We start from the raw sequence: 27,898 nt of genomic DNA, 5'->3' as shown, positions 1-27,898 counted from the left end.
CTCCTATGTTAGCCAGAGTCTAGTTTAAATATCAGTAATAATGAGTACATGTTTCCTTTTTTTTCTTTTGAGAATAGAAAACCAGTATCTAAACTTAATCAAGGAAGACAGCTTGTTGACAATACTTGACAGGAAAAGAAAAACCTGAGTTAAAAGCTGTGAGCAAATTATTGTTTCACCTGAATAGATGCTATATAGCAATCACTATGTCCATGGCATCTTGGTTTGTCACTTGTTATCAAGCTCTTCCAGTTAGGCTTGAGAGCTTCTGAATGTTTTAAGCTTGGGAACTTCTCGGAGCATTTTGGTATTGTGTAGCGAAACTCAACTATTTTTAATGCAAATGGCCAGATAGCTCAGAAAGTTGGGGCATCAAGACAAGTTTGGCGGTCCTGACTTTGAATCCCATCTGGTTTATTGCAATTCGCCTTCGCTATTACATCCATAAAGGTTTCCACATGACAAATCTGGCTCTATTAACCTTCAGACCTCCTAAAGTGCTTGCTTTAATGTCCGAAAGCTATATGATGGTATCTTGATATCAAATGGTCCAGAGTGAAACGGTCTTCGACCCCTTGGCCTCCAACCAATAACCATCAAAATCTTGTCATGTTTAGAACCTTGTCGCGTGAAACACAGCGTGTACTTTGTGTAAAAGTTTTTGAAAATTGATTAAACGACAAATAAATTTCTATACATATAGTATTATCCCTCTACTATTAAATTTGGGATATAATAAAACGCATGGATTGAAGTAGCATTCTGGCTGGTGATGGATATTTAAGCCGTCTTTTGTGAATTTCACCTTCACAGATATCTTGTTTCATCACTCTCAGATAGATGATGGAATATGTTGTTAATTCTTAAACAAGGCATCGCAAACGATACAAATCCCCTCGCGTGCTAACACATGAACTCTGACGCAAAATGGGGGGTGGGGTTATTGCAGGACATTGAAATAACATCAGTTGTAATTTGCACTGAACTGCAATAGACATGGATGGGCTTATTATCAGGCATGGGCTATCGAGGTATTGCCATGCTGGACCAATATATGAAGTTCGGTCAGGATCCATTTAAAAATGAAGTCGCAACAACGCTGACAAAGATTTTCTATAAATAGTAACGGTGACCTTCACCTTAACCTTGGCACCCTGAAACACGAACTTGTTTGAGGTATTGCCATGCTCGACCCATATATGAAGTTTGGTCAGGATCCGTTCAAAAATGAAGTCGCATTACAGCGCTGACAAAGATTTTCTATAAATAGTAACGGTGACATTGGCCTTGACCCCCTGAAACACGAACTCGTTCGAGGTATTCCCATGCTGGACCAATATATGAAGTTTGGTCAGGATCCGTTCAAAAATGAAGTCGCAAGAGCGCTGACAAAGATTTTCTATAAATAGTAACGGTGACCTTGACCTTGGCACCCTGAAACACGAACTCGATCGAGGTATTCCCATGCTGGACCCATATATGAAGTTTGGTCAGAATCCGTTCAAAAATGAAGTCGCAAGAGCGCTGACAAAAAGGGAACATACGTACGTACTTACGTACGAACGGAACGCTATATCCCCTCCCCGACTTTCGTCACGAGGGGATAATAAGGCAAGTCAAAATTTATATTTTCTGAGCTCACACTTCTCCAATGAATTCTACTTCTGTGTTCCAGACTAAATATTCATTAGGACTTCTACATACAGCCACTACATCTACTGAATCCACGAAATGAAATAAACAAAACACAAATAAACTTTTACAAATTAATTTATTATCAATGACCATGATAAAGAATTAAACAAGTCTGCTTTGACAGAGTGCAGTGATACCATAGTAACCAGGCAACCAATCAAAATAGCTCATTAGAGAAATGTTGGTAACATAATTATACCCAATATTAAACTTACATCGCGATAGATTTCTCCCCAAATTTGCATGTTCTTGTCCAAACATTTCCTGCAACTTATTCTGTATGTCAATTCATGAAATAAACATTATGATGATACGAATGGTTTGTTTATGATACGATGTATCAAAAATATCTTTTCCCTCTATAATCTGGTACAAATCAGTGTTACAAGTATAACTCAGGACAATATGGTTTTGTGAGACAAAAGTTTAAGCTACAAGGATGTCACATTTAATCAGCACAGTGGATATCCTTGGTCTGCGAAGAAGTCGTCCACATTACAACAAATACAACACGCACTGATGTAGTTGATAAACAATAGATATAGCAACATTGTTCCCACTCTTACTACATAAAACCTACACGTGTAAAACTCCGATAAAACACAGCTGTACAGAGTAACAGAAACATGACATTTAACTGTAAACCAGGTTATAGAATATTCAGGTGCATTATTTTCATCAGATTTATTTTGAAAAACATACTGCATCTCAGACAAATAGTAATTATGACTGAAAATTTTAAGAAAATCTAATGTTCTCCGCATCAATACTTCATTAGTTCGTCTTAATTAGGTTATTTTGATACGGACAAGTTTTTAGACAGGAGCTCTAGGAATTGAAGGTGATCTGGTAGAGATTTCTTTTACAGTTTTCCTGGTTGAAAGATTTTGTTTGAATATATTACCAACAGGTTATAATTTTGCTATGTTACATTGTACAAAATCAAACGAAGATTATGGCAGACATTTTGGATTTAGAATTAGCCATATTCTTGTTTAAAATCGAAAAAGCCATGAAACAATCAAAGAAAATGTTTACCAAAGATGAAAAGTTCAGAAATTACTAAGCACAAGAAATAGAATATTTTCCTAACATATGTTGTCTAAATACACCTGCAATGAACCCAGATTTCCCAGTTCACCAATATGACAATGGTTCATAAACTTTATAAATGTTTCATGCTTACTGCTAGTAAGAGTCGGAATATGTACAGTGAAACATAAAATTGGTAAACAAACTAAATATCCTAAGAGTTTTTGTGTATTTACAACACTCGTATAACTACAATACATATATCCACTAACAACTAGTTTGTTCAATATTGCAGATAAATAAAGTAGGTCATTTTAAAAATATCTATTTACAATGAAATGATTTATGCATCTCTGAACAAAACAATGTGTATGATTTTTTTTTTTATATAAATGAAATTGATGTTTCTATCAAACTGATCCAAATAAAGCCGACAAAGGGGCTAAACTTTAATTAGCTTCATAAAAAAAAAAAAAAAGATCTTGTAGAAATCAAGTAAAATGAAATGAGGAATTCAGTTCATATTACCTCTACATATATGGGATCAGAAATCTTAACAAAGTTACACTGAATTTGCATTTAAGCAAACACACATTATAACGATAAAATTTGCACTATACATAAATATATTCTTGTCCAAGTGTCAACTACCGTGACTTGCTGGGACTGTCTTCATCTTCGCCTATTTGGGATTCTGGGTAATCATTGAGGTCGACGGTTAATACGTGGCTAATTACACAGTCACCAACCTGTAACAAATAGGACAATGTACTTAAACTTCAATGGATATGACACAATATGTTATAGGACAGTTTCCTGTCTGTAATGACAACTTCACAAAATTTTAATGACACCCTAATTTGTTAACCCATAAAGTAACATTAATATGCATTAAATTCTTAACTGTAATTTACTTACAAATTTAACATTTTATGATGAAGACTGATTTTGTCTCATATTTATGAGATTGCCATGTTATACACAAACAAATGTTATTTTTATTTTATTTCATGTCACTAAAAATATATAGAATGAGATCAAACTAAATACTTAAGAACCATTTAAGTAAAATATTGAACTGGCACAAACTTTATATTAAAATTTTCTATCTGTATGATTAGGTAAGAATTATACACAAATGTTTCCATTCTCTGACGGTGACCTGGAGACCTGGGATAGACATATATTGGGTTATTCTTTATTCAGCCATTTCTATTAATGATATATTGGGTTATCCTTTATTCAGCCATTTCTATTAATGATATATTGGGTTATCCTTTATTCAGCCATTCTTTATTGGGCCATTTCTATCAATATCTCATACCTCTGGGTAAATTCCTATGAGGGAATCTGATTTATTGTAGAACTCTTCCTTCAGTGAGATCACTATACACTGGAAGCTCATTTCAGACTGTGACCGGATGTAAGAGGCAACCTGTAAAAACAGAATATTTTGTACTGGTGTAATAGACGCTCTTACAATACAGATTTATATCAATTTTGGCCAAGGTCATTTGTTTTTACAAATTTTGATGCACTTTATTCCTGAACCTATTAACCACATATTTTCATTCTGAAACATGTGGTTACGATGAAATTGTTTAAAAGAAACAGTACACAACAGATGTATAATGTACAGATGACCACTCCAGAGCAGCTCATTAGCTCTTTAAGCAGATGAGTTAAAAACTAATATCCTCAGAGTATCATTAGCCCTTTAAGCAGGCGAGCTAAAAATTAATCTCTTGAGGGTATTTGTGTAACAGAATGTTCAAATGAACTTTTTCTGATGTCGCAAGTATTTAGGGATCACATACCTTTCCAATATTGGTGTTGTCCAGAGCTGCATCTATCTCATCCAGCACAAAGAAGGGGGCGGGCTGGTAACTACAGTGATAAATATTACATTTCAGTCCTAAGTTGATTTCTCTTGCACTTAAATGTTTACTTTATCTCAATATTAAATACAAATAACATGAAACAGCTGTTTATGTTTAACTCCAAAATAGACTCAGATCCTTTTTGACCATGAAGATTCTTAAAAAAAAATAAAAAAATTCTAACATGTAAATTTTAAATAGTTGTAGCTATGAATTCTTAGGAAGGTACATAAACATTGCAAAGTTTAAACAAAATTAGATACAATTTAACCACTGCTATTACCTGTGAATTGCAAACAGGAGAGCCAGAGCTGCTACCGTCTTCTCACCACCAGACAAGTTATCCATTGGTCGGAATCGTTTTCCTGGAGCAACACAATTGTAGTTAACACCATCTAGGTAAGGTTCTTCAGGGTTCTCGGGCCCGAGGAAAGCCTGGGCGCTCTGGTTACGAGCTAGCGACTGAAATGGGATGGAAAGAACAGTTTTAGAACTTTTTTACAAGCCAGTAACTGAAATTCTATATAGTTTTGTATGTCCTTCCTTCTCTGTGCTTTATTCTTTTACATTAAAATTGCTTCTATACCAGGGTACCATTCACAAAAAAGTTTAAATCACTTATATAGGTAGGTTCACTAATTTAAAAGTGCCCCCCCCCCCCCCCCAATTTATTATTTTAGTTTGCATTTATACCACCAAATGCAATCATTCAGTGTCTAGAATACTTCCACATTCACTGAATTGTTATTTCTGTCACCTTTTGGAGTTAATCAAAAATATTTCTATACTGTGGAGACCATTTTTACATTTACAGATGTCAGTGATGAAAGCATAGAAAGCACTTGTAGGATTTATATATAGATGCCATGTCCTATTTTGTTTTAAATTTAGATCCTTTACACACAAAAGTCACAACAAATTAATTACCTTGTAGATCTCATCGATTCTAGTGGCTACGTGCTCGAAGCAATGCATGAATCGGTCGTATCGCTCTTTGCGAACTTTCTCATAGGCCTGTTTGGCTCTTTTTGCTCGTTTCCTGGCATCCTCAAACTCTGCTGATGTTTCCTGAAATCTTTCTCTAACACCATCCAGTCTGTAGAGAAAGAAAATATATTACAGTTGATCCACCAAATTTTCATATTTCTTCTGTAAATTATAATACAGAGCTCAAAATTTAGCTTTTTTTACTTAAGCTCTATAGAAACAACTTTACATGATGCAAAATTTATTACCTTAAAAGCCATGAGGTAACTTCTTCCATGGATAAAATGAAGAAATCATGGTTTTCATGATATTAACACATCGGCATACATAATCATATTTATTACTAAGAGTCAACATAAATTCTTGAAAAAACTGACGGGCAAAGCACCACACATCGGATGTGCTTTGAGCTTCATTTCAGTTAAAGAAACCAGACATCGGATGTGCTTTGAGCTTCATTTTAGTTAAAGAAACCAATGTGTCCATTACTACTCTTTTTACCATTTACCATTTTTCAAGCTGGTTAAAAAAGAAAAGAAAAAAAGAAAGAAAAAAAAAGGCATATATTTTTTGTTAAGACACTGATACACTTGTATTGGTGTAGACGGGAACTCACTTTTCCATTGCCTTCATGTTGGGTGCATTAATCCTTTGTATAGTGGAGTGCATGTCAGCCACAGCCTTCTGGTATTGGTTTTCACGCTTCCTCACCTCATCTGCCATTTCAAGCTGAAGGAAAACAGAAATAACAGTCAGCATTATAAAGAGGTCGAAAATATAAACTTCATAACATTTGCATTTATAGTGATATTGTTCAAAACCTGAATGGGTGTTAGGGCAAAAATGAAAGCACCCAAGGGGAAAAAGCAATTGCTGTAATTTTTAATTCTGGATATCTTCATGTAATTATTGTCTGTTATTAATTGTGAACCAAATCAAAATAAAGTGCCAATAGTTTGTATTGCATAAAATGAAGCTCTACAGTTTCCTAAAATCAATCATCACATTCAATTTGGCACTTTATTATAAATTCACAAAGGTTTTATATTAAGTTGTTGTGCTGCAGTCATCTGAAGGTAATACATTTTGCTGTAGCTTTTATAACCCTAGTATAATCTATTTGTAATTATCATTAAAGTCAGTAATAATCAGCTATGAATTATTTACTGCACCACTTCCCGTTTCTATTTCTAACTGGAGATTTTTTTCTGAGAACAAAAACATTTCCCCTTCTCCCTTACTAGGCAATGAATACTTTTACACTCAAATGACCTTTGACCTGAAAATGAAGGTTGTAATGATGAAAGTACACTGCACATTACCTGTTAATGATGGATAAATGTTTCATCCAGATGTCTAACTGTTTAAAAGTTATGACCCAGACAAGAAAAATTATTGAGGAAAAATTTACACTTATTTGACCTTTGACCTTTAAGTCAAAATTGCAATGATCCAATGATGGAGCACTGCACTTCATCAGTGGGTGATTACGATATACAGCAACTGTCATTAAGACATCTTTAACAGCTCAAAAGTTATCAGCCGGACAAGGTTTTCTCCCTTATTAAGACCCCTCATGCACTTCCATCCAGCCAACAAGAGTGATTTGATAATAGAAGTTTGTATAACTTTTTTGAAATTGTTGTAAAATAAAGTACACATTCTTTTCCTTTTAATATATTTATAAAAACATCTTTTTTTTTTCTTGTTAATGATATATATATAAAAACATTTTTTCTCGTGTTAATTAAGCAATGAACGGGTTCCCATGCCATTTGCCCACCATACATCTTGCTGCCATATCAACTATAACAACATTAAAACCACTGTTCAATACTTATATTTACATTGTCTTACCATTTTCGTCAACTTTGAAAAAAACTAAACCAACACAAAAAAATCCCGCCTTTTTTAATGTCACATGACCCATTGGGTGTTATAGCCTGAGGCACCGGGTGTTATAGGCATATGGTGGCAACTAACAGAAAATTCCTACCTCCTTGTCGTCCTCCTCTAAGACACTGTAATCGATAAGAATGTTAGCCTCTTTGGCGTATATTGCTTTGGCCCCTTGACTGCTCATACTATCCATAGGCGTATCCTGGCTGTCATCTGGATGACTCGACGGCTCGTCTTCACGGTTTATATCCTCCAATGTTCCCCGCTTGAACGGTATCTGTACGTCATCCATCTAAATAGACACACGTTGTTATAACAGCTGACTGTTCCATCACAATTTTTTTTTTGCAGCTTACTTGTTCATGGTGCAATCTATTTTCATGCAGTTAATATCAGAAATGTTTTGATTTATAGCATGTTTTTACACCTTGGTATCCAGTACTTTAAACTTGGAGTAATATGTGATCAATATTTGGAAAGGCATTCAGTATTTTTTAGAATACCTGTTGCAGAAATACCAAAATTATTCTGAATGTAAACTATCATACCTTACAAGCTTTCAGTAGACTGTGTCTGTCAGCTCATCTGTCTTCTAAATTTGACATACCTTACAAGCTTTCAGTAGACTGTGTCTGTCAGCTCATCTGTCTTCTAAATTTGACATACCTTACAAGCTTTCAGTAGACTGTGTCTGTCAGCCCATTTGTGTTCTAAATTTGACATACCTTACAAGCTTTCAGTAGACTGTGTCTGTCAGCCCATTTGTGTTCTAAATTTGACATACCTTACAAGCTTTCAGTAGACTGTGCCTCTCAGCTAATTTCTGTTCTAAATTTGACATACCTTACAAGCTTTCAGTAAACTATGTCGGTCAGCTCGTTTCTGTTCTAACTTTGTTTCTACAGAGTTAATTTGTTTTTGAGCGGCACTGATCTCCTTCTGCTGAGCTGAAAGTCGTTTCCGGACCTCATTGATATCTGACTCCTCATCTTCCACTTGGGACTTGAATGTTACACGTTGTTGTTTTAATCTTTCCTGCGTCTGCATCTCTTCATCTATGACCTGAACACAACAAGATTTACATAAATTATCTATAATCTGTACAACCCTGATATTAACTTTCTTTTATAAGAAACTAAAATTATTATTGCATACAGAAACTTTTAGTTTTTCTTTTTTTCTGTGTCAGGACTGTGACTATTCAAGAATTAAATACACGGGATTGTCAGGCAGAAAACTTTTTAGCAACATTTGTTTTGCATGGTAGGTCTTTCTGCCTTTCTAAAAGATGCATAGTTGGGAGTCCTAGCTTCAGGGGCAAAAAAATGGTGGTGGTGTGCCAACTCTTGATCGTTCAAAATATAAATCACTATGACAAAGTATCATTCTAAGCGGCCTATTCTAAGCTAAATAACTTTGTAATCCCACAAACAGGATTTCAGACAGATCAGAAATTGTAAAATGATGGCCAAAAAGAAGGGATGGCATGTGGATTAGGTAGTGAAACAGTTGGATAAAATCAGTTTAGGTGTTCTGGCACCAAGATCCAAACGTAAACAAGTGTATCTTAAACCCATCAAGCATTTACCTCTTGAATAGCCCTTACTGATATTGGGCGTTTCCTAGGATTTCGAGTCCCTTGTACAAACTGAACTCCTTCCCACACCAAGTGAGATAAATTGTTTGGATATTGGAATTCCCAGGATAAATCAGAATGTTTTTGTAATACATTATTTTCATACTAAATATCAACCAAAAGACATTAATACACTGCATTTGAAACAAGTGCAATCAATGATTGTGAAAGCTCACCGGCGGCAGCAATCATAGTTTTTGAGTTAAATCAATTTTTATGTACTCGTAACCGGTGAGCTAATAATATAAGACTAATATTTCAAGTTTCTATGACATCAGATAACATACCTTCATATGACGAGCTTCATCATTCTTAACCTTCTCCAACTCTCTCTCATCACTCTGGTATGCCTTCTCCCACTTCTTCACATTTGCTGAAATATAATTTCATCCTATGAAATCCCAATACCAGGACTAAATCGTGTTTATTTTAAATCCAAATGATAGAAGAATGAAGGCGAGAGCATTGAAAAAGTTAAATACCCAATATCAATATTCAATACTTTTCGTGTATCAAATTATATTTTGCTTTGATAAACTGTTAATCTCACTTTGACTGGATATTGACATAAACAGACTTTTCTCTCATTGGTTACATTTTGTCAGCAATTAGCATTTCTGTGTTCATGATCAGTTCACCATGATTGACTTAATATGAACGAAAATTTCTAACAACTAAATTGCTTGAATAGCGGGTAAATAACTTTTATATAACTTACCGATTGTGTCCCTCGATTTTTCAAATTCTATTTGGTTTTGTAATCTGAATTTCTGATTTTCAAATTCCAGCCTCTTCTTGGCTCTGTCTTGTTGCACTCTAAGTTCTCGTTCTTCATATTGCCTGTAGTGGATTTAACATAACTCTTTGGTTTCACTTCACTAAATTAATCAACAGACTTAATGATCTTCAAATTCAATTCCGTAATCTGTACTATACTAAAATGCTAGATAAAATAGTTCACTTACATTAGTAAAGTTTTTTTTTTTTTTTAAATTATCCCTTTATATGCAAGACTTGTAGTAACTTGTAAAACAATAGGCAATGAGAGTATAAAAATAACATGCCGTAAGGCCTAAGAAACTAATAATTAACATTTTTTTGGCAATAGAATCAAATTTTGTTGATATATAAACTGATACATGATTTCCCGTCTTCATGCAGACTATTGCAAGCTAAACATATCAACAATAGCTTGCTATAACATCATCATCCTAAATTATTATACAGAGGAAAAATTACCTAATGTTCTCAACACCGATCTGTATACAGAAGGTCATGAACACTTCATCCTCAACCCTGTTCATCCTCTCCTTGAGAATTTTTAACTTATCACCCCGCTCGGACATACGACGCTCGATCTCTTGTATTCTTGGCTGAAACATGACAAAACCAACTGCTACTTCTTGTTTGTAGTTTCATCATCATAATCATCAACCTATTTCAGCATTCAAACACTTCTAGAATTATATGTTTAATGTAATCTAGAATCTGTAGAATTATGGCTTGGTAGAAATTTTACAAGTGTTCTCTAGAAATATACAAATTCTATGCATATTGGCCATGAGTGCGAGTGAAAAAGTGTCTTATATTGCCGTTTTAATTAAATCACTTCTTCCGGTAGTCCCTGTTTTGACAAACTAGGGAGTCCTCATATTTCATCTTTAATGCTGGAATAGCCAGAGTTAGCCCATGTACTATTAATGTCCATCTTACTAATCTGTCTCTTTATACTATGTACTCCTTATAAAATGACAAACACGACAACAGTATATACTTACATCAAAAGACTTGAGCATTTCATTGTACGTGTTGAGATCCTTCTCATTCTGAGTAAGATGTTTGTTGAGCTACAACAGGAAGAACTCATCTATTACATCATCAGTGGAGCAAATTGATTTCAAAACATTTATATAACCCCAATAACATAATCTAGTTACAGAAATTGCCACCAGAGGTCTCAAATTCCATACTTCCGCTGAAGAGAAATTTATACTGAATATACCTTTTTTTATGTAATAGCACTTGATTTGTAGTCGATAGTTTTCATAAATGCATATATAGTTCAACTACATCATATATGAACCGAAAGAAGAAACTGCAAAATGAACCGTGAAAGGAAATATAACGGAAACGAAAGTGAGAGATTGTGACGTCACAACTCGTAGGTGGTCGCAATATGGCGGGCGTAAACTCCTACATAAAAACATTTTCAAGGGACACTACTTACATAAGAATTTCAAAATCAACTTTTCCAAATGCTGTTAAAACATGACATAAACAACATTTATCGACCTTCTTAACATTTTCAACCCATGCCTACCAACATGACATTCCAAAACCAAATTCTGTACGATATAGCAAGGAAGTTCAAGACTGCTAAAAATGTGACAGTAATGAGAAGAGGAAACCAGCTCCAGTATGGAGGTTTTAAGTACATAATTTGAGTAACGGTTCCCTTTTTGAGTACATAATTTGAGTAACGGTTCCCCTTTTTGAGTACATAATTTGAGTAACGGTTCCCCTTTTAAAGTACATAATTGGAGTGATGGTTTCCCATTTTTAAGTACATAATAGGAGTAACGGTTCCCCTTTTTGAGTACATAATTGGAGTAACAGTTCCCCTTTTTAAGTACATAATTGGAGTAACAGTTCCCCTTTTTAAGTACATAATTGGAGTAATGGTCCCCTTTCGTATCTGTATGTTACTCACAGTGTTATCCCTGTCTGTGATCGAGTACTTGAGTCGAGTCTCCAGACCCTTGATCTGTGATCTAATTGTATTCAGCTCTGATTCCTTCCTCTTGTTCTTAAGTTGTTCTTTCAGTTCCTCAGATAATTTCTCCTTCCGACTCTTGAGCTGTCCCAACTGTTTTTCATCCCATCGCCGGGCCTTGGCCTTCAAGTCACTAAGGAAAAGAAATGATACACAGGTTTTTGTGTGCGACAAGATATAGCTTTATAAGTTGATAGTATACTAAGCAAGACAATTAGGCAAATTTGTCTCCCACCTGATGTCAAATTATATGCAAAAGAATGCACAGATGAGGAATTCATGTAGGAAATTTTTCACACACTTACTAGAACAATTATATTCAACATTTTGTTTTTTCAAAAACTCCTACTTGACAGTGTGTCAGGTATATATATATTCCTACTCGGTAACCATCATATCACAGAAATTTTGATGATTTGGACATTTATGTTTCGTTGACGGAGTGATAATGTGTGAAAACCTGAAGTGTATTATATTCATTTAAGTCTAGGTATCTGTAAACAACTAATAAAACATCATATACTAGTTTGCTGAGAATGTGTATCGATATATTGTATTGTTGTGATACACATAATATTGCCTACACCTAATTCTCACCTTGCACCTCCGGAGATAACACCAGACTTCTGGAAAAGGGTTCCATCTAATGCCACAGACTGTATAGAGAAAAGTAATTATGCAGAAACAATTTAATTTTTATTATTACATTAAACACGAATTCCAACGAAAGTAAGACCTTTTTGCTGTTTTTTGGTTTTGAAATTAAAATGTAACATATATACGTAGTTACTGGATGACTGAAATTAAATATTCCATTAATCATTAAATTGTGTAATCAGCCATTTTTACTTGTTGTTTTACACATGTGATGTGTTTGCGGATGGCAAGACCATGCAAAGATACTTTTATCATGGTAAGGCCACACAAAGATGATTTTATCATGAAATCAAACAATTTAACAGCGAAAATAATTGTTATTTCCACCTACTAAACTAATGAATGTTGATGCTAACTTTTTCAAATATTTTCACAGAAATAAGAGAAATACATGGAGGTTGCAGAACACATCTGAAATGTTCAGAGTATTGTAAATGAGTGACTATAGCTTTACCTTGTGTCGTTCTGGTCCACCAAAGGCTACCTTCCTGGCGTCTTCCACAGTCTCACAGACCAGAGAGTTACCACAGGCAAATAGCAGGGCCTTCTTTACCACAGGGGGATCGGAACGAATCACATCCACCACCAGCTTCACATTACGTGGCTCAGAAAATTCTCTGTTATAAAGCAATTCGCTTGTTAGTTCTTTTTCTATTTTTGATCATTATGAAATTTTCAGCTTTATGTAACTGTTAGTGCAACAACATATTTCTCCATCAGTAATTTTACTGTTTATGTACTCGAGGCCCCAGTTAAGGCCAGATTTTGAATTGTGCAATGACGTCATCAAATTTGTATACCAGGCACATCCAGCAATCTATGTTCACCATCCCCCCCTTAATTTGCTACACCATAAAATTACCAATTTTCACCAGGTGGCAATTTTCCAAAATGGCCAGGAAAGGTACTGTCTATAATCAGACTTCTTAGGCTCTTTGTCCACTGTCCCCAACAAACGTTTACTTTTCTCACCTGAGTTTTTCATTGACTGGTTTAACATCTAGATAGTTCAGGGGTAAGAAGGTCTCTGGATCAATGCGTTGCTCCTTCATATACTGTATGCAGTCCTTGGCGGTCTTCTCCGAGTCACACACAATAGCGTCCATGTATTTACCCAGCACCTTAGTAATGGCCACCTGGTACTTCTTGTGACTCGGCTCACACTGATCAATCAGACGGCCAGTCTGTAAACAAATATAACACTTGAGCATTCCTACATCTTAAAGCCTAGAAATGGACCCAACTAGTTTTCAGAAATCTTGAGAAAGACTCAATTTATAATAAACCTAGGACTAACCCATTTGTAAGCCACGATTAGTGCTGTCTAGGTTTTGCCTAAACAGGATTGTTACAATGTCTCTTTCTTTCTTAAATGAAGTCCATACAAAAAGTTGTTATTCTATTCAAATACTATACTATTAGCAATGTTCATCTACTTTGTGTCAATATTTTAAGGAGTTTTCAAATTGTATGCACATTGTGCATCTAAAACATATTGGTGTTGTTTTCCATGGGAAGTATCATTTTGCTAATGAACACTGTGAACACAGGGTTGCCACCCTCTAGAGATGCCAAAGTGGAAGACTCCCACCAAGGGATTGTTCAAAGTTGGAGATTTAGCAAAACAACATTTACAACATTTAACGACATAGAATTATTAATGAGCAGTATTTTTCACTATATAGTACCCAAATTTGTTTTTGTTAAATTAACATGATAAAGAATTAAATATTTTAATGCACATCTAGATGCCATGGTAAGTGATATTAAGAAATAGTGATTTTGTCTTTCATAAGTGAATTATTATCTTAAATTATAAGTACAAATTCAAGCAAATTGAGAAATGCTTATGATGTACAGATCTTATTTCAGATCCTTTCTACAAAATCGACAATTCATTAGCTCAAATTTCTACAACCTATCCAACGTACCACGCCTGGGTAAAGCCGTTTAAGATTGTTGAGAAGTTCTTTCTTCTTTGTCGCTCGAGCAGACTCATGCTTGTCAACCTTGGCCTCCCCTAGCTGGTCCATAACGGAGGCTAATTCATCATTGATCTCTTCAATTCTGCGGTTTGCTGTGTCTACATCTTCAGACATACTCTCTTCAAGTTGCCTCTGCTCTGCCACAGCATTGTTACTAGTCCTGTAGATAAGTTAACTTTAGACACTGGCATAGTAAACTAAACATCAGTTATAACAACATCAAGTTTCTGGGCTTTTTCTCACTGGGTTTGGGATGGGGCCTTTTTACCTCATTTTGGGGAAAAAATTGGTGAATTGGGAAAGATTTTTTCAAAAGTAAACTGCAAATTTTGGGAATTTGGCTTTAAAATGAAATAATTCCAATTGGGAATGGGGCTCATTAATGGCCCCAAATAGCCCTTAGAAAAAGCCTGGAGTTTTTACCATCACTGTTAAATATATATCATATTTGTCTACTATTTGTTTTAATACCATACTAGTGTATAATACATAGAAGTGATTGATTATTGATCGTAATAAAGATCTGAGTTTGTAACTACTTTTTACACAATAAAATTATCACTATCAATATCAAACAAAGAAAATGTCTGTACTGGAACAATAAATGTAAACAAGAGATTTTACACTTTTGGTTTAATTTTTTTATGGTTCTCTATTTTTTTTTTATTAATTCCCAAAGGAGTCAGACAAGATTCTCCAACTATGGTAATAATATTTTTGTATAAAATTTTACTTAAAATTCTTAAACAAATGGCTGTAACTCTGGAATTGATCAACTGACCATAACAAAAACATGTTATCATTATACGACTGCATACCAAATTAGGGTAACAGTAAATGCCCGGGCCATAAATGGTACAACAAGTGGGAGCATTAGAAAACAAGAGGCAGTAATTTTTCACTGGCTTGCTTTCACACAATTATTTAAAACAGATTGACAATGTAATAGGCATATTCAATACACATTTTTCTGATCCTAAATTATTTCTGGTAGGGTGGCTGCTTGGTGCAATAGAAATCAAAATCAATCCAAGTGGGATTCTATTGGTCAATCGCTGAAAATATTCAAATAGGCACGCAACAGAAATGACCTTACTTTATATACTCGTTTAACTTCTCCACTCGCTTTCTGTTTTCTTCCATTTCATTTTCTTTCTGTTTTATTTTTGATATAAGTTCATTTCTTTTTCTGCTTTCATTGTCATATCTGTCTTGATCGGATTTTTGTTCACGAGTTATGGAATCCATCTCCTGAGTATTCCTTGCAGCACGTTTGCTTGCTTCTTCTTTCAGATGGTGATATTCTTGTACCTGAATGATGAAAAACGACACACAATTAGGGGTGAAATGAGACGCCATGCTTACGATACGATACATATCGTGATATCTAATGGCGATATGATATGTATGAGTGATGTACGCCATACGATCTGAAGCAACGATTGCACCTGTAATGAATTAGCGAGAAACATTATTCAGGTTAGAAAATATCCTAGATATATGAGTCGTCATCAACCATTCAAATTACAGGATTTCTGACAGTAGCAACCAGATCGTGGAATGATCAGGAAGACTTTGACTCTTAATAAAATCGTATTTTCTTCAGACAATTTTAATTGATGTACCGAAAACCGAATCGAGAATAAATATTACGATTTCGATTCACCAACTCTTCCCCAAAGTTAATGTTTCTATCACCAATAAACAATTAAATCAGAAAAGATGTATAAATTTATAGTCAGTGGATGATAAAATCTGTATTTAGCAGCTGGGGTTAATCAAGAATTTGGGGAAAACTACCCATTATGAAATTTAGGGGAAATGAAGGGCTGCTGTGTTTGGAATCATTCTTTAAACTTTAACATTTTACAGCTATTCTTTGCTATAATTCTTACATATTTCATCAAAATTTGGGGAATTTCCCCTATTTTGGAGAATTTTCCCGTTTTGAATGGATTTTTTCTTGGTGGGGGAATTTGTTTTTATTCAAAGGAGAAAACTCAGTGGGGAATACTACCTCATTTCGGTAGTAAAAATGGTCCAGATTAACCTCCGAGTAGACAATGATCCCTCAGCAAAGTTTATCATTAAGTGATGATCTTACATGATTGTCTTTGTATTGTGATACAGAATACATTAAGCAGATTTAATAATTTGATATCTCATTAACCAAAATAGTTACCCATCGGGAGGACTCCAGGTTTGTCAAACAGGGATCACCCATAGAAATTATTTAATTCATTTAGTACTACAGTGTCCCTTCCTAAAACCGATCCTTCTCGAAACTGATCACCTCTTTAAACCGAATTAAGTGGCAATGAACTCATAATAATACACGAGGCCCATGGGCCCTAACAGTCACCCTTTGAGCATGTGAGCAAATGAATTCCATGCACAAGTTAAGATTCTATTCCACACACAAGTTCAAGATTCTTTTATCTGAAAATTTACATCCTTGAGAAAAATGTGCAAGACTATCAAGACAAAACGAAATGCAGGTCATGTGACCCAATGTATCATACTTGTGACTCCTCTAGGTCGAGATCTCGGCCCTGTGACTGGGATTCTTCCTCTATCCTTTCCTCAAACTCCTGTCGTTTCTTCTCTACTTCATCCAATTCCTGTTCTAGTTCTCGGATCTGTCAAAGAAACGCATGCAATATTGGTACAACTCAAATTTCATTAAATTTCCTTCTTTCATATCAATATACAGCTTTTGCATGAATTGCAGCTCGATATTTTTCTATCGAAATATTCCTCAATATATCTTCATATCTGAAATGCTCTTGTTAATTAAGTTTAATCATATTAAGGAACTCTTTTTACAAATAATAACATTTAAAAAAAATAACAATCATATTCAAGGACTCTTTACAAATAATATTTTTAACAACCAATCAAAAATTGGATTAGTGTAATTATAGCCTGTATTTCTTGCTATGATCTACATCTTGAACTAATGAACAAACAAAACAAAAATCAAAACTGACCTCTTGCTCGTGGTTGTCATGTGTCTTCTTTGCTTGTTTTAAAGATTTTCTGTTGAAAAAAAAAATCAATTTAATGTATCAACCTATTTAAACAAAGAATCATCTAAACAATAAGTTACTTATAAGTTACCTTCCGGTCATCAATTACTTTTACTCTTTACTGATACTGTCAAACATACTTTTTTTCGACGAAAATGTAACCTTTGACTGTAAAACTTGGCTGATGACCACTAACATTAAATCTGATTTACAATATATTCACAATGTCATGCTGTTTAGATTCTAGTTAGTGTTCTGTCACAGGAAATAGTAACATCTAACGAGATGAGGATTTGGATATCAGACTTGAAATCTTTTTTTATTAAGGCACTTGATGAATGAAAAATGTTCAAAAACTTTTGAAGAAAAATTAGTCACATATCTCAAAGCAATTCATATCCATCGAACCAAGCCGGCATGACTTTCCTTTTTCTTTTTAACTCATAATTAGTATGATCTTTCTTTTTTTATTATGATCTTTCTTTTTCTTGCCCGTATCGCATTGACTCATCGAAGAACATGTCTTATGAACTTTCACCATGATGAGCCGTCGTCAAGCACTCAAATCAGTTACAAGCGTCTACATGATCAGTAATCGGAAGGGACACACTAAAATCTGGATTTTTCAAAAATTGCTACCAAAATAGTTACTCGTCGGTCAGGTGTGTGCATGACTAAAGTCACTCGCTCAAAATTATCTTCTAGCTCAGACATGCGAAAAATGTTTGTAACTTGCCCCAGACAAAGATATCTCTAACATGATTTTTACATTCAATTTCATGAATCCTGTACATGTGTGATTAGAAATTTACCAGAATGACTAGTGTTCCAATATGTTAAAATAAACAATTAGTAGTTGAAAATCCATATTTCCTTTATCTCTCTGAGCCCTTCACTTCGCGAACATTTTTGATACTTTTGAATATTGTTTTTAAAATCATTTAGTACCAAATGAAATATTCAATAAATAATTTTTGATATGGACTTTTCATATATTTTTTGAAACACATACAGTATGGGGTAAGTAGGAATTGCATTAGGGCAATTGACTTGAATGTCTGAATTGAACAAATCAACTAATACCAAAGTAGTCTTACTTTGCTGAATCTAACTTCTTGATCATATGTGAGGTCTTTTCTTTCGCCTTTATATACAGCGGTCTTTTCTTGTTCAGTTCTACTTCCTGTAAAAATAATTATTAAGATTAAGCTTTTATCCGGGTCATTACAATTCAAACATGACTTATTATTTAAGATCTACCGATGAAGTTTTTTTTCTCCAATTAATTTTTTTTTTCTCCACTAAAGTTTTTTTTAATATAAGAGAACCTGAAAGAGGAATAAATGAAACATATTTCTCTTTTTCATTATTCTTTATTCTTCTCCATTTCTAGTCTTACCGATTCCTTTAACTGCTGTTCAATCTTTGTTAATTCTCTGGTGATTTTTCCCTGTTCTTTTTTCTTTTCTTTTATTTCTTCTTCAATTCTTTCTCGTTTCCGGACTTCCTTCTCTAGCAGATGGTTCTTTCTATTGAGTTCGTCCGACATCTCATCAATGTCTCTTTCATTGTGGAAAAGTTTAAAAAGCTGCAACTCCATTTGTTTTTCACTCTGGTAAAAATACAAAAGAATATGTTTGAGATCCAGTGTTTGAAGTTTTATGAAAAAGTGCAGATATGAAACAATGAAATCTTAGCTGTTCAGTTGTTACCGTCAAACTTCTTTTTGAAATTCCTTCTACAATTCAATTTTTCGTTATTGTAACATTCCAAATATCTCTTCCATACTTTAAACAGAAATTATTTCTAAACCAATCCAGGGAATCTTACAAGTTGTTCTTTAAGTTTTTGATAGCGCTCTGCTTCATCTTTTTCTAATTTGGCTTCCTTCCTTTCAGCTGCTATGCCCTTCTTCTTGTGGTAGTTGAACTGAGTGTCCTCCTCGGCCTTTAACATTTCTGCTTTGGCCAGATCATATTCTTCTTTCAGCTCACCAGATCTATAATAATTCAGAAATAATTAATGACTTAATTAGAATGACAGGAAAAGAAGTCATAACACTGAAACTTAAACTTTCATATCATCCCTCTAGAGTTTGAGTTTTCAATATAAAAGTACATTTACAAGCAATTTTTCAAATCTAATCAGTATATATACTTTGTTAAAGTAGAGCTTAATCTTTCAATTTCATTTTCAAAAAAAAAAAAATCCTCCCTAAAAAGACTACTCGCAAAAACTGAAGGATAATCTTGCCTGCTTATTTCTTCAAACATGTGTGTTCTCTCCTTGGCATTCTTCATAGCAATACTTTCTACTGTCCCTTGAAAAACCAGGAAGTTCTTGGACTTGACCAACACACCAATCTTCTCCAGTTCAGCTGCATACTGTTGTGAACTTACCGTCTAAACAGATGAATAGAGAATGTAGGATTAATCAAATAAAATCAAGGATTATTTACTTGTATTTACATTCCCTTTTTAATGGTACTTCATTACAGGTTGAACAAACATCCAACTTATGTCTACTTCCTTGGACAAAAACAATATAAGCTGTTCGCTCTCATATAGAGCAGCTTCAGAATGTACTAGATTGGATGAAATTTTACTTTCATTTTCATATAGAAATTATAATATTTTAGGGCTTATTCTCATTGATTTGGGAAGGGGCCTTTTTGTCTCATTTTGGGAAGAAAATTGATGAATTGGGAAAGATTGTTTCAGGAGTAAACTATTAACGGCACTAAAAAGCCTTTTTTATATAGACATTATAAAATTATCATTCGGACCTATATTTGTGTTATAACTTACCTTTCCATTTATCTTGTGGTCAGAACTGGAGCCATGAATCACCCTTGTAAAGTGAATATCTGAGTCCTGGTCGTCAGACTCTCCCCCAGTATACACAGCAGTGACTGAAGCCCTGTTGGCAGCTGGCTGTCCAATAGGAGCTCCATGTATGAGGTCCTGTAAAATTACCATAAATCCATGTGATCCCTGAGTAGTGCTTTTCAAAAGGTCTAAAAACACACAGCTTTGGGATCATGAGTTTAATCATCAAAATATAAAACTTATAGTAACACAAGAATAACATATGTCTGTCCCACTTTGGTTGCATAGCAAGTTTTAAGTAAAGTACAAAATTTATCAAACAACCTAAAAACATCTACTTGATAGTATGGAAGTACCCTCAGGGTATCCATTATAAATGATTAGGATAAAAATCTCAAGAGTAGGTGACTCAGCTCTGGAATACTGAGAGTCAAATAAGAAATCACGAGGGTCGAACTGTTACCAGTTTTGTTTAAATGAAATTAATTTGTTCAGGGGAATTTACTGTTCTAGGTTTTAATTGATTTAATATTCAATATAAATAATGGAATGAAATCATCTGGATTCTATACTTCATTTGGCCGAGAGATACAATGCTAATTAGCATAATATTTATGTTAAAATTATATGTTAAAATCAACATTAATCAAATTATAAAGTAAAATTTACTCTCAGGATTCCAGAGCTGACCCTGACATTTTAATTCTACTGGATGCCCTGCTTTTTGGTAACTATGACAGAAAGAGAAAAGGTCATAAAGGATCCAAAATCAATATATATATTTGTGAAAATTTCAGCAACGTCACTGTATCATTTTTGAAACATTAAAAAATGGCTAAAAAGCTAAAAACTGGCGATAATCACCCCCTCAGATGATACCCTCCATTGCTCTAATTGAAAATGTGATATATAGTGCCTATGCATCTGTACACTTTAATGCGCTTCCCTGGAAGTGACCGAAACTTGCTTTTCATACTTACACTTAGACGCTTTACTCTCAAATTTGATGTCTTCTCGCCAAGTACAAAACTGATGGCATCCATCAAGTTGGATTTTCCTGCAATAAAGGTACAGCTTTCTGAACATTCTGATTCAGGAGAAAATGCACTCCTAAAATAAACTCATGAGCATATCATATACAAGGGAGGTAATCTTGCTTATAGAGGGTCAGTTTTAAGGATAATAATCGTGAATATTGTTACTTCCGGTAATTAATTTGGACTGCACAATATTGTAATCGTCCTAATCTTTAATCATTGTGTTACACATTTAAGTAAACTAGATGGAAAAGACTTGTAATAACAAATGTCATCAAATCAGGGTCACAGTGATGTTTCTCTCAAAATGTAAACAATGCCGTCAACCAGGAAATTTCAGGAAGGATGCTTCGTTCCTGTACATTTATGTAAGAGCATACATGTTTATATGTTTACAAATCAATGTATATATGGCATTTAAACAAATTCGACATGCACCAAAGTGTTGTTTACATTTTATAAGTCTTACCAGATCCATTTGGTCCAATGATGGCAGAGAATCTCTTGAACGGTCCAATCTTTTGTCTGCCTCTGTAGGATTTAAAATTGTCCACTTCGATATACTTTAGGTGTCCAGGCATTCTGTAGGTTGTTTGTCTGCACACTTAAGCAATTAAGTTATCAACGCATCTAAGATGCTGAAGTAAACCGGAATTATATATTCGAAAACATATCATCAAATCATGGTCGATAATTTTAGCGCGAATAGATGTCGCTGCGAAAAATGCTCTCGTTATTTCACGTGAGATTTCACGAGATTTTACTCTTACCTTTGGGTGTGTTGATTGATTGGATTATAATGATTAGATAAAATAATGGTTAATAGAAATTAAAAAAATGGTTGCAGTATTTTATTCTATTTAAGAAATTTCGTTTTTATGATGTCTAAAGATAATTCATTTGTTTGTTTACTTATTTATATGATTCTTCTTAATCCCGCAGTTGAAATCCGGTTGACAACCGTGTAAACTTGACAACGAGCTACTACATCAAGCCCTGAGCGAAAGGCTCTGAAATAATCAAAGAAGGGCGACAAAAAAAGATCAAGATGTATAAGCTAGATTTGCCTATCGATTACAAGGAGGCGGCTGCCATAGAGCGCCGGAAATTAATGGAAGAACAAAGAAAATCGCGAATATTCAACTCAAAAACTAGAACGATCGGGGTAAGCTTGTCAAATATTGTCGCTTTCAGATTATTACAAAAGCAAACGGTACCACGCCAGATTATGTACTTGTTGTAAATTGGTTGATGAAGATGAGAATAGATGAAAACGTAATAAATGTTATATTCCAGTAAATCGGATGACTGACATCAAAATAGATATTTGTCATTTTCAATTATTTGTTTGTTTGTTTACAGTCATGACAGTGGTTGAATAGATATACACAAATAGTTTCCCTGTTATACTTGGCATTTTTGAAAGTGTTATGATTGAAATAAATAGAGATTTGTTTTAGGTACATGTAAATCTCCCCCAATGTAATTGTTTAATTGAAATAAATATGTTGTTTACCAGGTTGATGTCCAAGCTATAGAACAACAAAATTTAGATAAGAAACAACAGGAGGAATATGAAAGAAACCGAGAAAAAGCCTTCGGTAAGTGTAACAAGAGTTTTTTTTTTCAGGATGCAATCGAACCCTCTCCTGTAAAGCAGTGGCAGGCTATTGGTAAAAGTTGTTTGACCTAGTCAACGGCCACTCTGTTGCATGTCAACCCCACTTCAATTGCTACCCTATATTTGTATCCCTAGTCATAAATCATATTCTTTCTGTTGCTTGCAGATACATCTTCAGCATAATTAAAAAAACACAGGGCAAAAGAGGATTATAGCCCAAAATTTCATGATGGTTGATTTACAAACTTCTGACTGGACTGCATCTTGTCATGCACCCACCATTAATTAATTAGCTTAATTAATGTGAAATAGATACATTTTGATTTAGTCCCAAAACTTACATTTCTGTTGTAAGTATCTCAGTCTGACTCAATCACATGAACTTGATACACTTCCAGTCAATACAATTTTCTTTCACAGTAGATGTATCTTGTTATGATTGTGCTGTAGATAGCTGAACATTGTATTGATGCTGTATAAACAACAAGTATGCTCGTATATAATTCTTCTTTTTATTTCAGCATCTGATGCTGTACGAAATGATAAAATATCTATGATGCTGGAACAAAGACAGAATCAAGATGTGAGGGAATTAAATAAAGCTGTCAATGACTTCCGCTCTATGCACCAACAACCTGCGAGTAGACGCGAATTTGATCTGTACGATCCTGATTACCTAAAGAAGGACAAGCCTGCCAGAGTCAGCGATGATGATCCGCGATGTGGAATTTCTAGTATTCAAAAGTTTGAAGGTAAAGGGAATATGATATGTTATATTTTTAGATGGTCAGAAAAAAGAGGCCTCGGATTACCTGTGTATTAAAGGGGCATTCCTTCTTTTGAATAAAGTTTAGGTTGTCAAAATTAAACTTACTGGAAAATATCCATCTTTTTCAAGTAGTAAAAGTTATAATCTTTACATTAATGGAGCAGTTTTACTCTAAGATAAACCAAGTTCTTCGAGTATTAATTCCTCAAAATTATTATTTCGACCCGAAATATCACTAATTATCGCAAAGACATACAGTATTTGTATACGATACACCTTTTTCTTGTACATTTCGGTGTTGATTTCATTACATGTAGGCACAAACACTCATATAATCATTGTTAGGACATAGATTTCATCAATAGAAATTGTGCATGTTTCTGATGTCCAAACGAAGGAATGCCCCTTTAGGACAGAATCAACTATATAATTTTTTCTTTTTACATATAAGTAAATCAGTCCTTATTCTTGACAATTGTGTCTGCTGGTATAAATTTACTGATAAAAAAATGCCAATGATTTAGTAATACATGTACTTAAATACCAGTATGAAATTGAAATTCTTCTCCATCCGTGTTTTTAAAAAAATATTTTTTATAAGCTATCTCATTGATTTGTTATTTAGTGTACTGTCTGTCCCAACAAAGATTTTAAAATTTTCAACCTGCCCTAGATTGTGGAATATCTGGTAGATGGGTATTCATGTAATTTTAAGAAAAACTCTGAATTCATACGCCACAATAATTCAGCATTATTCATTCATTTCTTTCCTTAATAGGAGAAGATTTGAACAACAAGGCCAGAAGAAATTACCAACAAGAACAGCTAAGAGAATGGTCAACACAACAGAGTGAGGAAAAGTCTCAAGCCAAGAGGAACATGAATCAAGCTAACCATCTATATGACCTTAAGATGAGGGAACTTGACCAGAGGGCGATGGACCTTGCTAAATCTGAGGAGGACTGTCGCAGAGCTATAAATATGGCCGTGAAAGATTACAACCAGGCACTGGTAGGTTTATAATAAAGTTTTGTTCACTGATGATATGTACTTATCCCCTCCCATATTTGATGAATATTCATAACTTGGTGCAATGTTCATGTGATTATTCAAGTTGGCGACATGTAAAAGTAAAACAAAAATTGCATACAGTAAAATTTTTATTATACAAAATATTTGCTGTATCATTTTTGCATTGCAGAAATGAATGTTTAAACAAAATAAGTGTTTAATGTTTTTTGTTTCAATGCTGAATTATTTTTAAAGATTAAATTTAAAAATAAGTTGTACAGAAATGAAGAATTAAATAGTTTGATTTTTAGGAATTATTTCATTAAAAAAAAAAGAATGCAAAATTGACTATTGATTAATAGTATGCTTGGTGGGTGTATACATATTTGTATGCTAAAAATGATGTTTTCATGGATTTTTTTTAAAACCGATGTTTAATTCAGTATCAATACTATTGCAAACATTTTTTTTTTTTTACATTTTCTTGAAGCAGAAGTGTAATGCTTACAGTACATGCTAAAACAACCACGAATATCCACATCGTAACGAAATTGTAATTCTTGCTCAATATTGGTAAAACGAGGGCGAAGTATGAACAAAAATATATAGATTTGCATGGAGACACTTGGATAGATATATAAGAAGAATAGAACCAGGTGTTCCAAAAGTGTAAGCATCATCTGCTTCATCATTGCGTTTTAATCTACCTCCACATGGGAAGATGGTGTTACCTTTCCATTCTATTGGTAGTCCCAACTCCACCAATGGGTTTAGTCTAGGAAGATTTCCTCTATAAAATGCTTCAGAATAATTTATTTTTTTATGACTTTTTTTTTGTTTTTCATTTTCTGACATGAAGTATTTCAAATTTGTGTTTTCTTTAACAGGACAGAGAACGTTCGGAGAAAGAAAGATTACAAAAACAACAGGAACATGATGATAACATGACAGAGATTGCAAACCACATCTTCGGAGATGTTCTGACAGAGAATCCGTCGGTGGCCCAGAGCGCCTTTGGTCCTCATCGTGTCATCACCGACAGATGGAAGGGCATGAGCCCCCAACAACTGGAACACATCCGTAACCTTCAGGAGCTCCAGAGAGCGGAGAAAAATGTATGTTGTTGTTGATAGATCTAATGTCATTGTAATGTTTTGTAATTCAGTAAATTGAAAATAATTGGAACTTTTACAGTATTTATTTGAAGCCAACTAGAAAGATTATACTCAGTTTTATAAGATGTTCCAAGATATTTCCTCGTTTTACATTTAATGTTCTCAAGCGTAGTAATTTGTAAACATAAGAAAAAGTTATTCGGCTGACCAGCCAAGTTTGCTATAGGGAGGGGTTATATAACTATTTACATAAAATACTTAGGCTGACAGACCACTGACTACAGTGGGTGAGACAAAACAATAGGCAGAGTCATGTAGGTGGTAAGCCATTAAATAACAAAAATGCTACACAGGTAAATACAGTAGATCTATACAAATTATCTACGAAATCAAAATAATTATTAGGTCTGTTTTGGGATAAGGATAAAAGTTTCTGATATTTACCGGCGATGTGTTGTGTTTGTTACAGAGGCTGGAACAGGAGGATGAGTTACGGAACAAGGAGTGGGAGAGACAGCAGATGGCAAACGCTCGCGCCGCCATGCTTCTTGAAAGGGAGATGGAGCGCAAGAGGCGTGAACTAGACCGCGAACAAGCAGAGGAGAACCGACGACTTGCTTCCGAACAGACATCACACAAGGAATTCCTGAACAAGGAAGTTTATACCAACCCGCCCACAGCAGCCTTCTTCACACAGTTTAATACTACCACTCGATAGGAAAAACAACGTGCTATAGGGAAGGGTGGGGGTTAGGGGGTGGGAGGCATTAAAAAAATTTAAGATCATGCAGGCATATTAAATTGTATTGAATTGGCGACAAAATGATCATTATCATTGAGATCATACTTGGGACAGCTGTTATTTTTAACAGGAAGAAGAATTTGGACTACACTTCCTTGTAATGGAATTTGGTGGGTGATGTCTCAGATTTCGAGTGAAGGTGGTGGTAAATGAGAACTACTTTGATGATCCAATCAGAAGTATAGCTTCTTTAAATATGCTATGCTTATTATGATTAAATTTATATATGTGGGTGGGGCCGTCAAGAGTCTGGGTCAGATAAATGTTTGTGTTGGAAGCATTGGGATGGGCTGTCAGGAGTCTGGGTCAGATAAATGCTTGTATTGGAAGCAGTGGGAGGGGCTGTCAGGAGTCTGGGTCAGATAAATGCTTGTATTGGAAGCAGAGAACAACAGCTTTGATTATTGGACAATTATTCCGGCCAAGTCTACAATAAACGTCAGTAGTTTGTGTGAGATTTTGGTGCAGCACTAACTCAGTTTCAACCACATTTCCACTCGGAATCAACACTTTATATTCTGTTGTGGAAAAATTTGTTTGCACACAAACTCCAAATTTACTTTTAGAAAGTAAATTTGTACTATCAACATCTCTCAAAAGGAAGAAACTGTCTAATGACGATGATTTTCCAAAAAATTCTTTTCATAAAGTTTGAGAATGTTAATATCAATGTTGAATTAAACATGCGTAAAACATCAGTGTATTTGTGTTAGGGAACTTCATTGAGAATGCTCTAAATAAAAAATCATTTTATTTGAAACAATGAATTGATTTCCCTATTTTCCAATGTGAGAATGAAGAGAGCTTGTTTGTCACTTCAGTACATTGTACTTCTAGAAAAATATTTTTCATTTGTAAATAGTGTATCTAACTTTTATTTAAAGTCTGTGATATATATTACATGTATAGAAACTTACCGATTAAAAATGAAACACAACATTTTATTTTTGTTTTATTTCTAAATCTGTGTAATAGAAAAGAAATGTTTTTGATCAATTTACAGTATTTTGTCATGTGACATTGTAACACTAAAAGAATTTAAAATATAAAAAAAAAAGTTTTTTTTTTTTTTGTCTCCATGCAGTCAGTAAAACCTGTGTAAACTGACCTTTTTTTTCTTTCCATGCAGTCAGTAAAACCTG

The 27,898-nt window shown here is 34.2% G+C and overlaps 2 protein-coding genes across 2 annotated transcripts; one reads left to right on the top strand and one right to left on the bottom strand.

Annotated features, from left to right (window-relative positions):
- Positions 1–1,754: 1,754 nt before the first annotated feature.
- On the bottom strand, positions 1,755–22,181 carry LOC117330851 (structural maintenance of chromosomes protein 1A-like). Its single transcript, XM_033889380.1, has 27 exons — positions 21,908–22,181; positions 21,382–21,458; positions 20,381–20,536; positions 19,827–19,975; positions 19,404–19,572; positions 18,973–19,185; positions 18,671–18,756; positions 17,535–17,583; positions 17,067–17,183; positions 15,641–15,855; positions 14,491–14,704; positions 13,532–13,743; positions 13,014–13,176; positions 12,500–12,558; positions 11,840–12,035; positions 10,908–10,976; positions 10,369–10,502; positions 9,848–9,969; positions 9,417–9,502; positions 8,337–8,555; positions 7,591–7,785; positions 6,211–6,323; positions 5,535–5,703; positions 4,891–5,069; positions 4,545–4,614; positions 4,052–4,162; positions 1,755–3,476 (listed from the first exon to the last, which is right to left on the bottom strand). The coding sequence occupies exons 1-27, from the start codon at positions 22,017–22,019 to the stop codon at positions 3,375–3,377; spliced, it is 3,756 nt and encodes a 1,251-aa protein (XP_033745271.1). The 5' UTR covers positions 22,020–22,181; the 3' UTR covers positions 1,755–3,374.
- Positions 22,182–22,380: 199 nt separating this feature from the next.
- LOC117330853 (RIB43A-like with coiled-coils protein 2) lies at positions 22,381–27,693 on the top strand. Its single transcript, XM_033889382.1, has 6 exons — positions 22,381–22,603; positions 22,958–23,039; positions 23,581–23,811; positions 24,607–24,839; positions 25,727–25,954; positions 26,424–27,693. The coding sequence occupies exons 1-6, from the start codon at positions 22,487–22,489 to the stop codon at positions 26,670–26,672; spliced, it is 1,140 nt and encodes a 379-aa protein (XP_033745273.1). The 5' UTR covers positions 22,381–22,486; the 3' UTR covers positions 26,673–27,693.
- Positions 27,694–27,898: the final 205 nt, after the last annotated feature.

Source organism: Pecten maximus, chromosome 7 (assembly GCF_902652985.1).
Source record: "Pecten maximus chromosome 7, xPecMax1.1, whole genome shotgun sequence".
Taxonomy (NCBI): domain Eukaryota; kingdom Metazoa; phylum Mollusca; class Bivalvia; order Pectinida; family Pectinidae; genus Pecten; species Pecten maximus.
This window is presented reverse-complemented; position numbering and strand designations above follow the sequence as displayed.

Bases quoted from the DNA above. Each gene is read 5' to 3' on its own strand.
- LOC117330851 (XM_033889380.1), bottom strand. From the start codon at position 22,019: ATGCCTGGACACCTAAAGTATATCGAAGTGGACAATTTTAAATCCTAC. The intron at 17,184-17,534 runs GTCAGTTTTGAT...TTTCTTTGACAG, and splicing joins ATGACAACCACGAGCAAGAG to ATCCGAGAACTAGAACAGGA. The intron at 5,704-6,210 runs GTGAGTTCCCGT...CTTTCTCTACAG, and splicing joins AACATGAAGGCAATGGAAAA to ACTGGATGGTGTTAGAGAAA.
- LOC117330853 (XM_033889382.1), top strand. From the start codon at position 22,487: ATGTATAAGCTAGATTTGCCTATCGATTACAAGGAGGCGGCTGCCATA. The intron at 22,604-22,957 runs GTAAGCTTGTCA...GTTGTTTACCAG, and splicing joins CAAAAACTAGAACGATCGGG to GTTGATGTCCAAGCTATAGA. The intron at 25,955-26,423 runs GTATGTTGTTGT...TGTTTGTTACAG, and splicing joins TCCAGAGAGCGGAGAAAAAT to AGGCTGGAACAGGAGGATGA.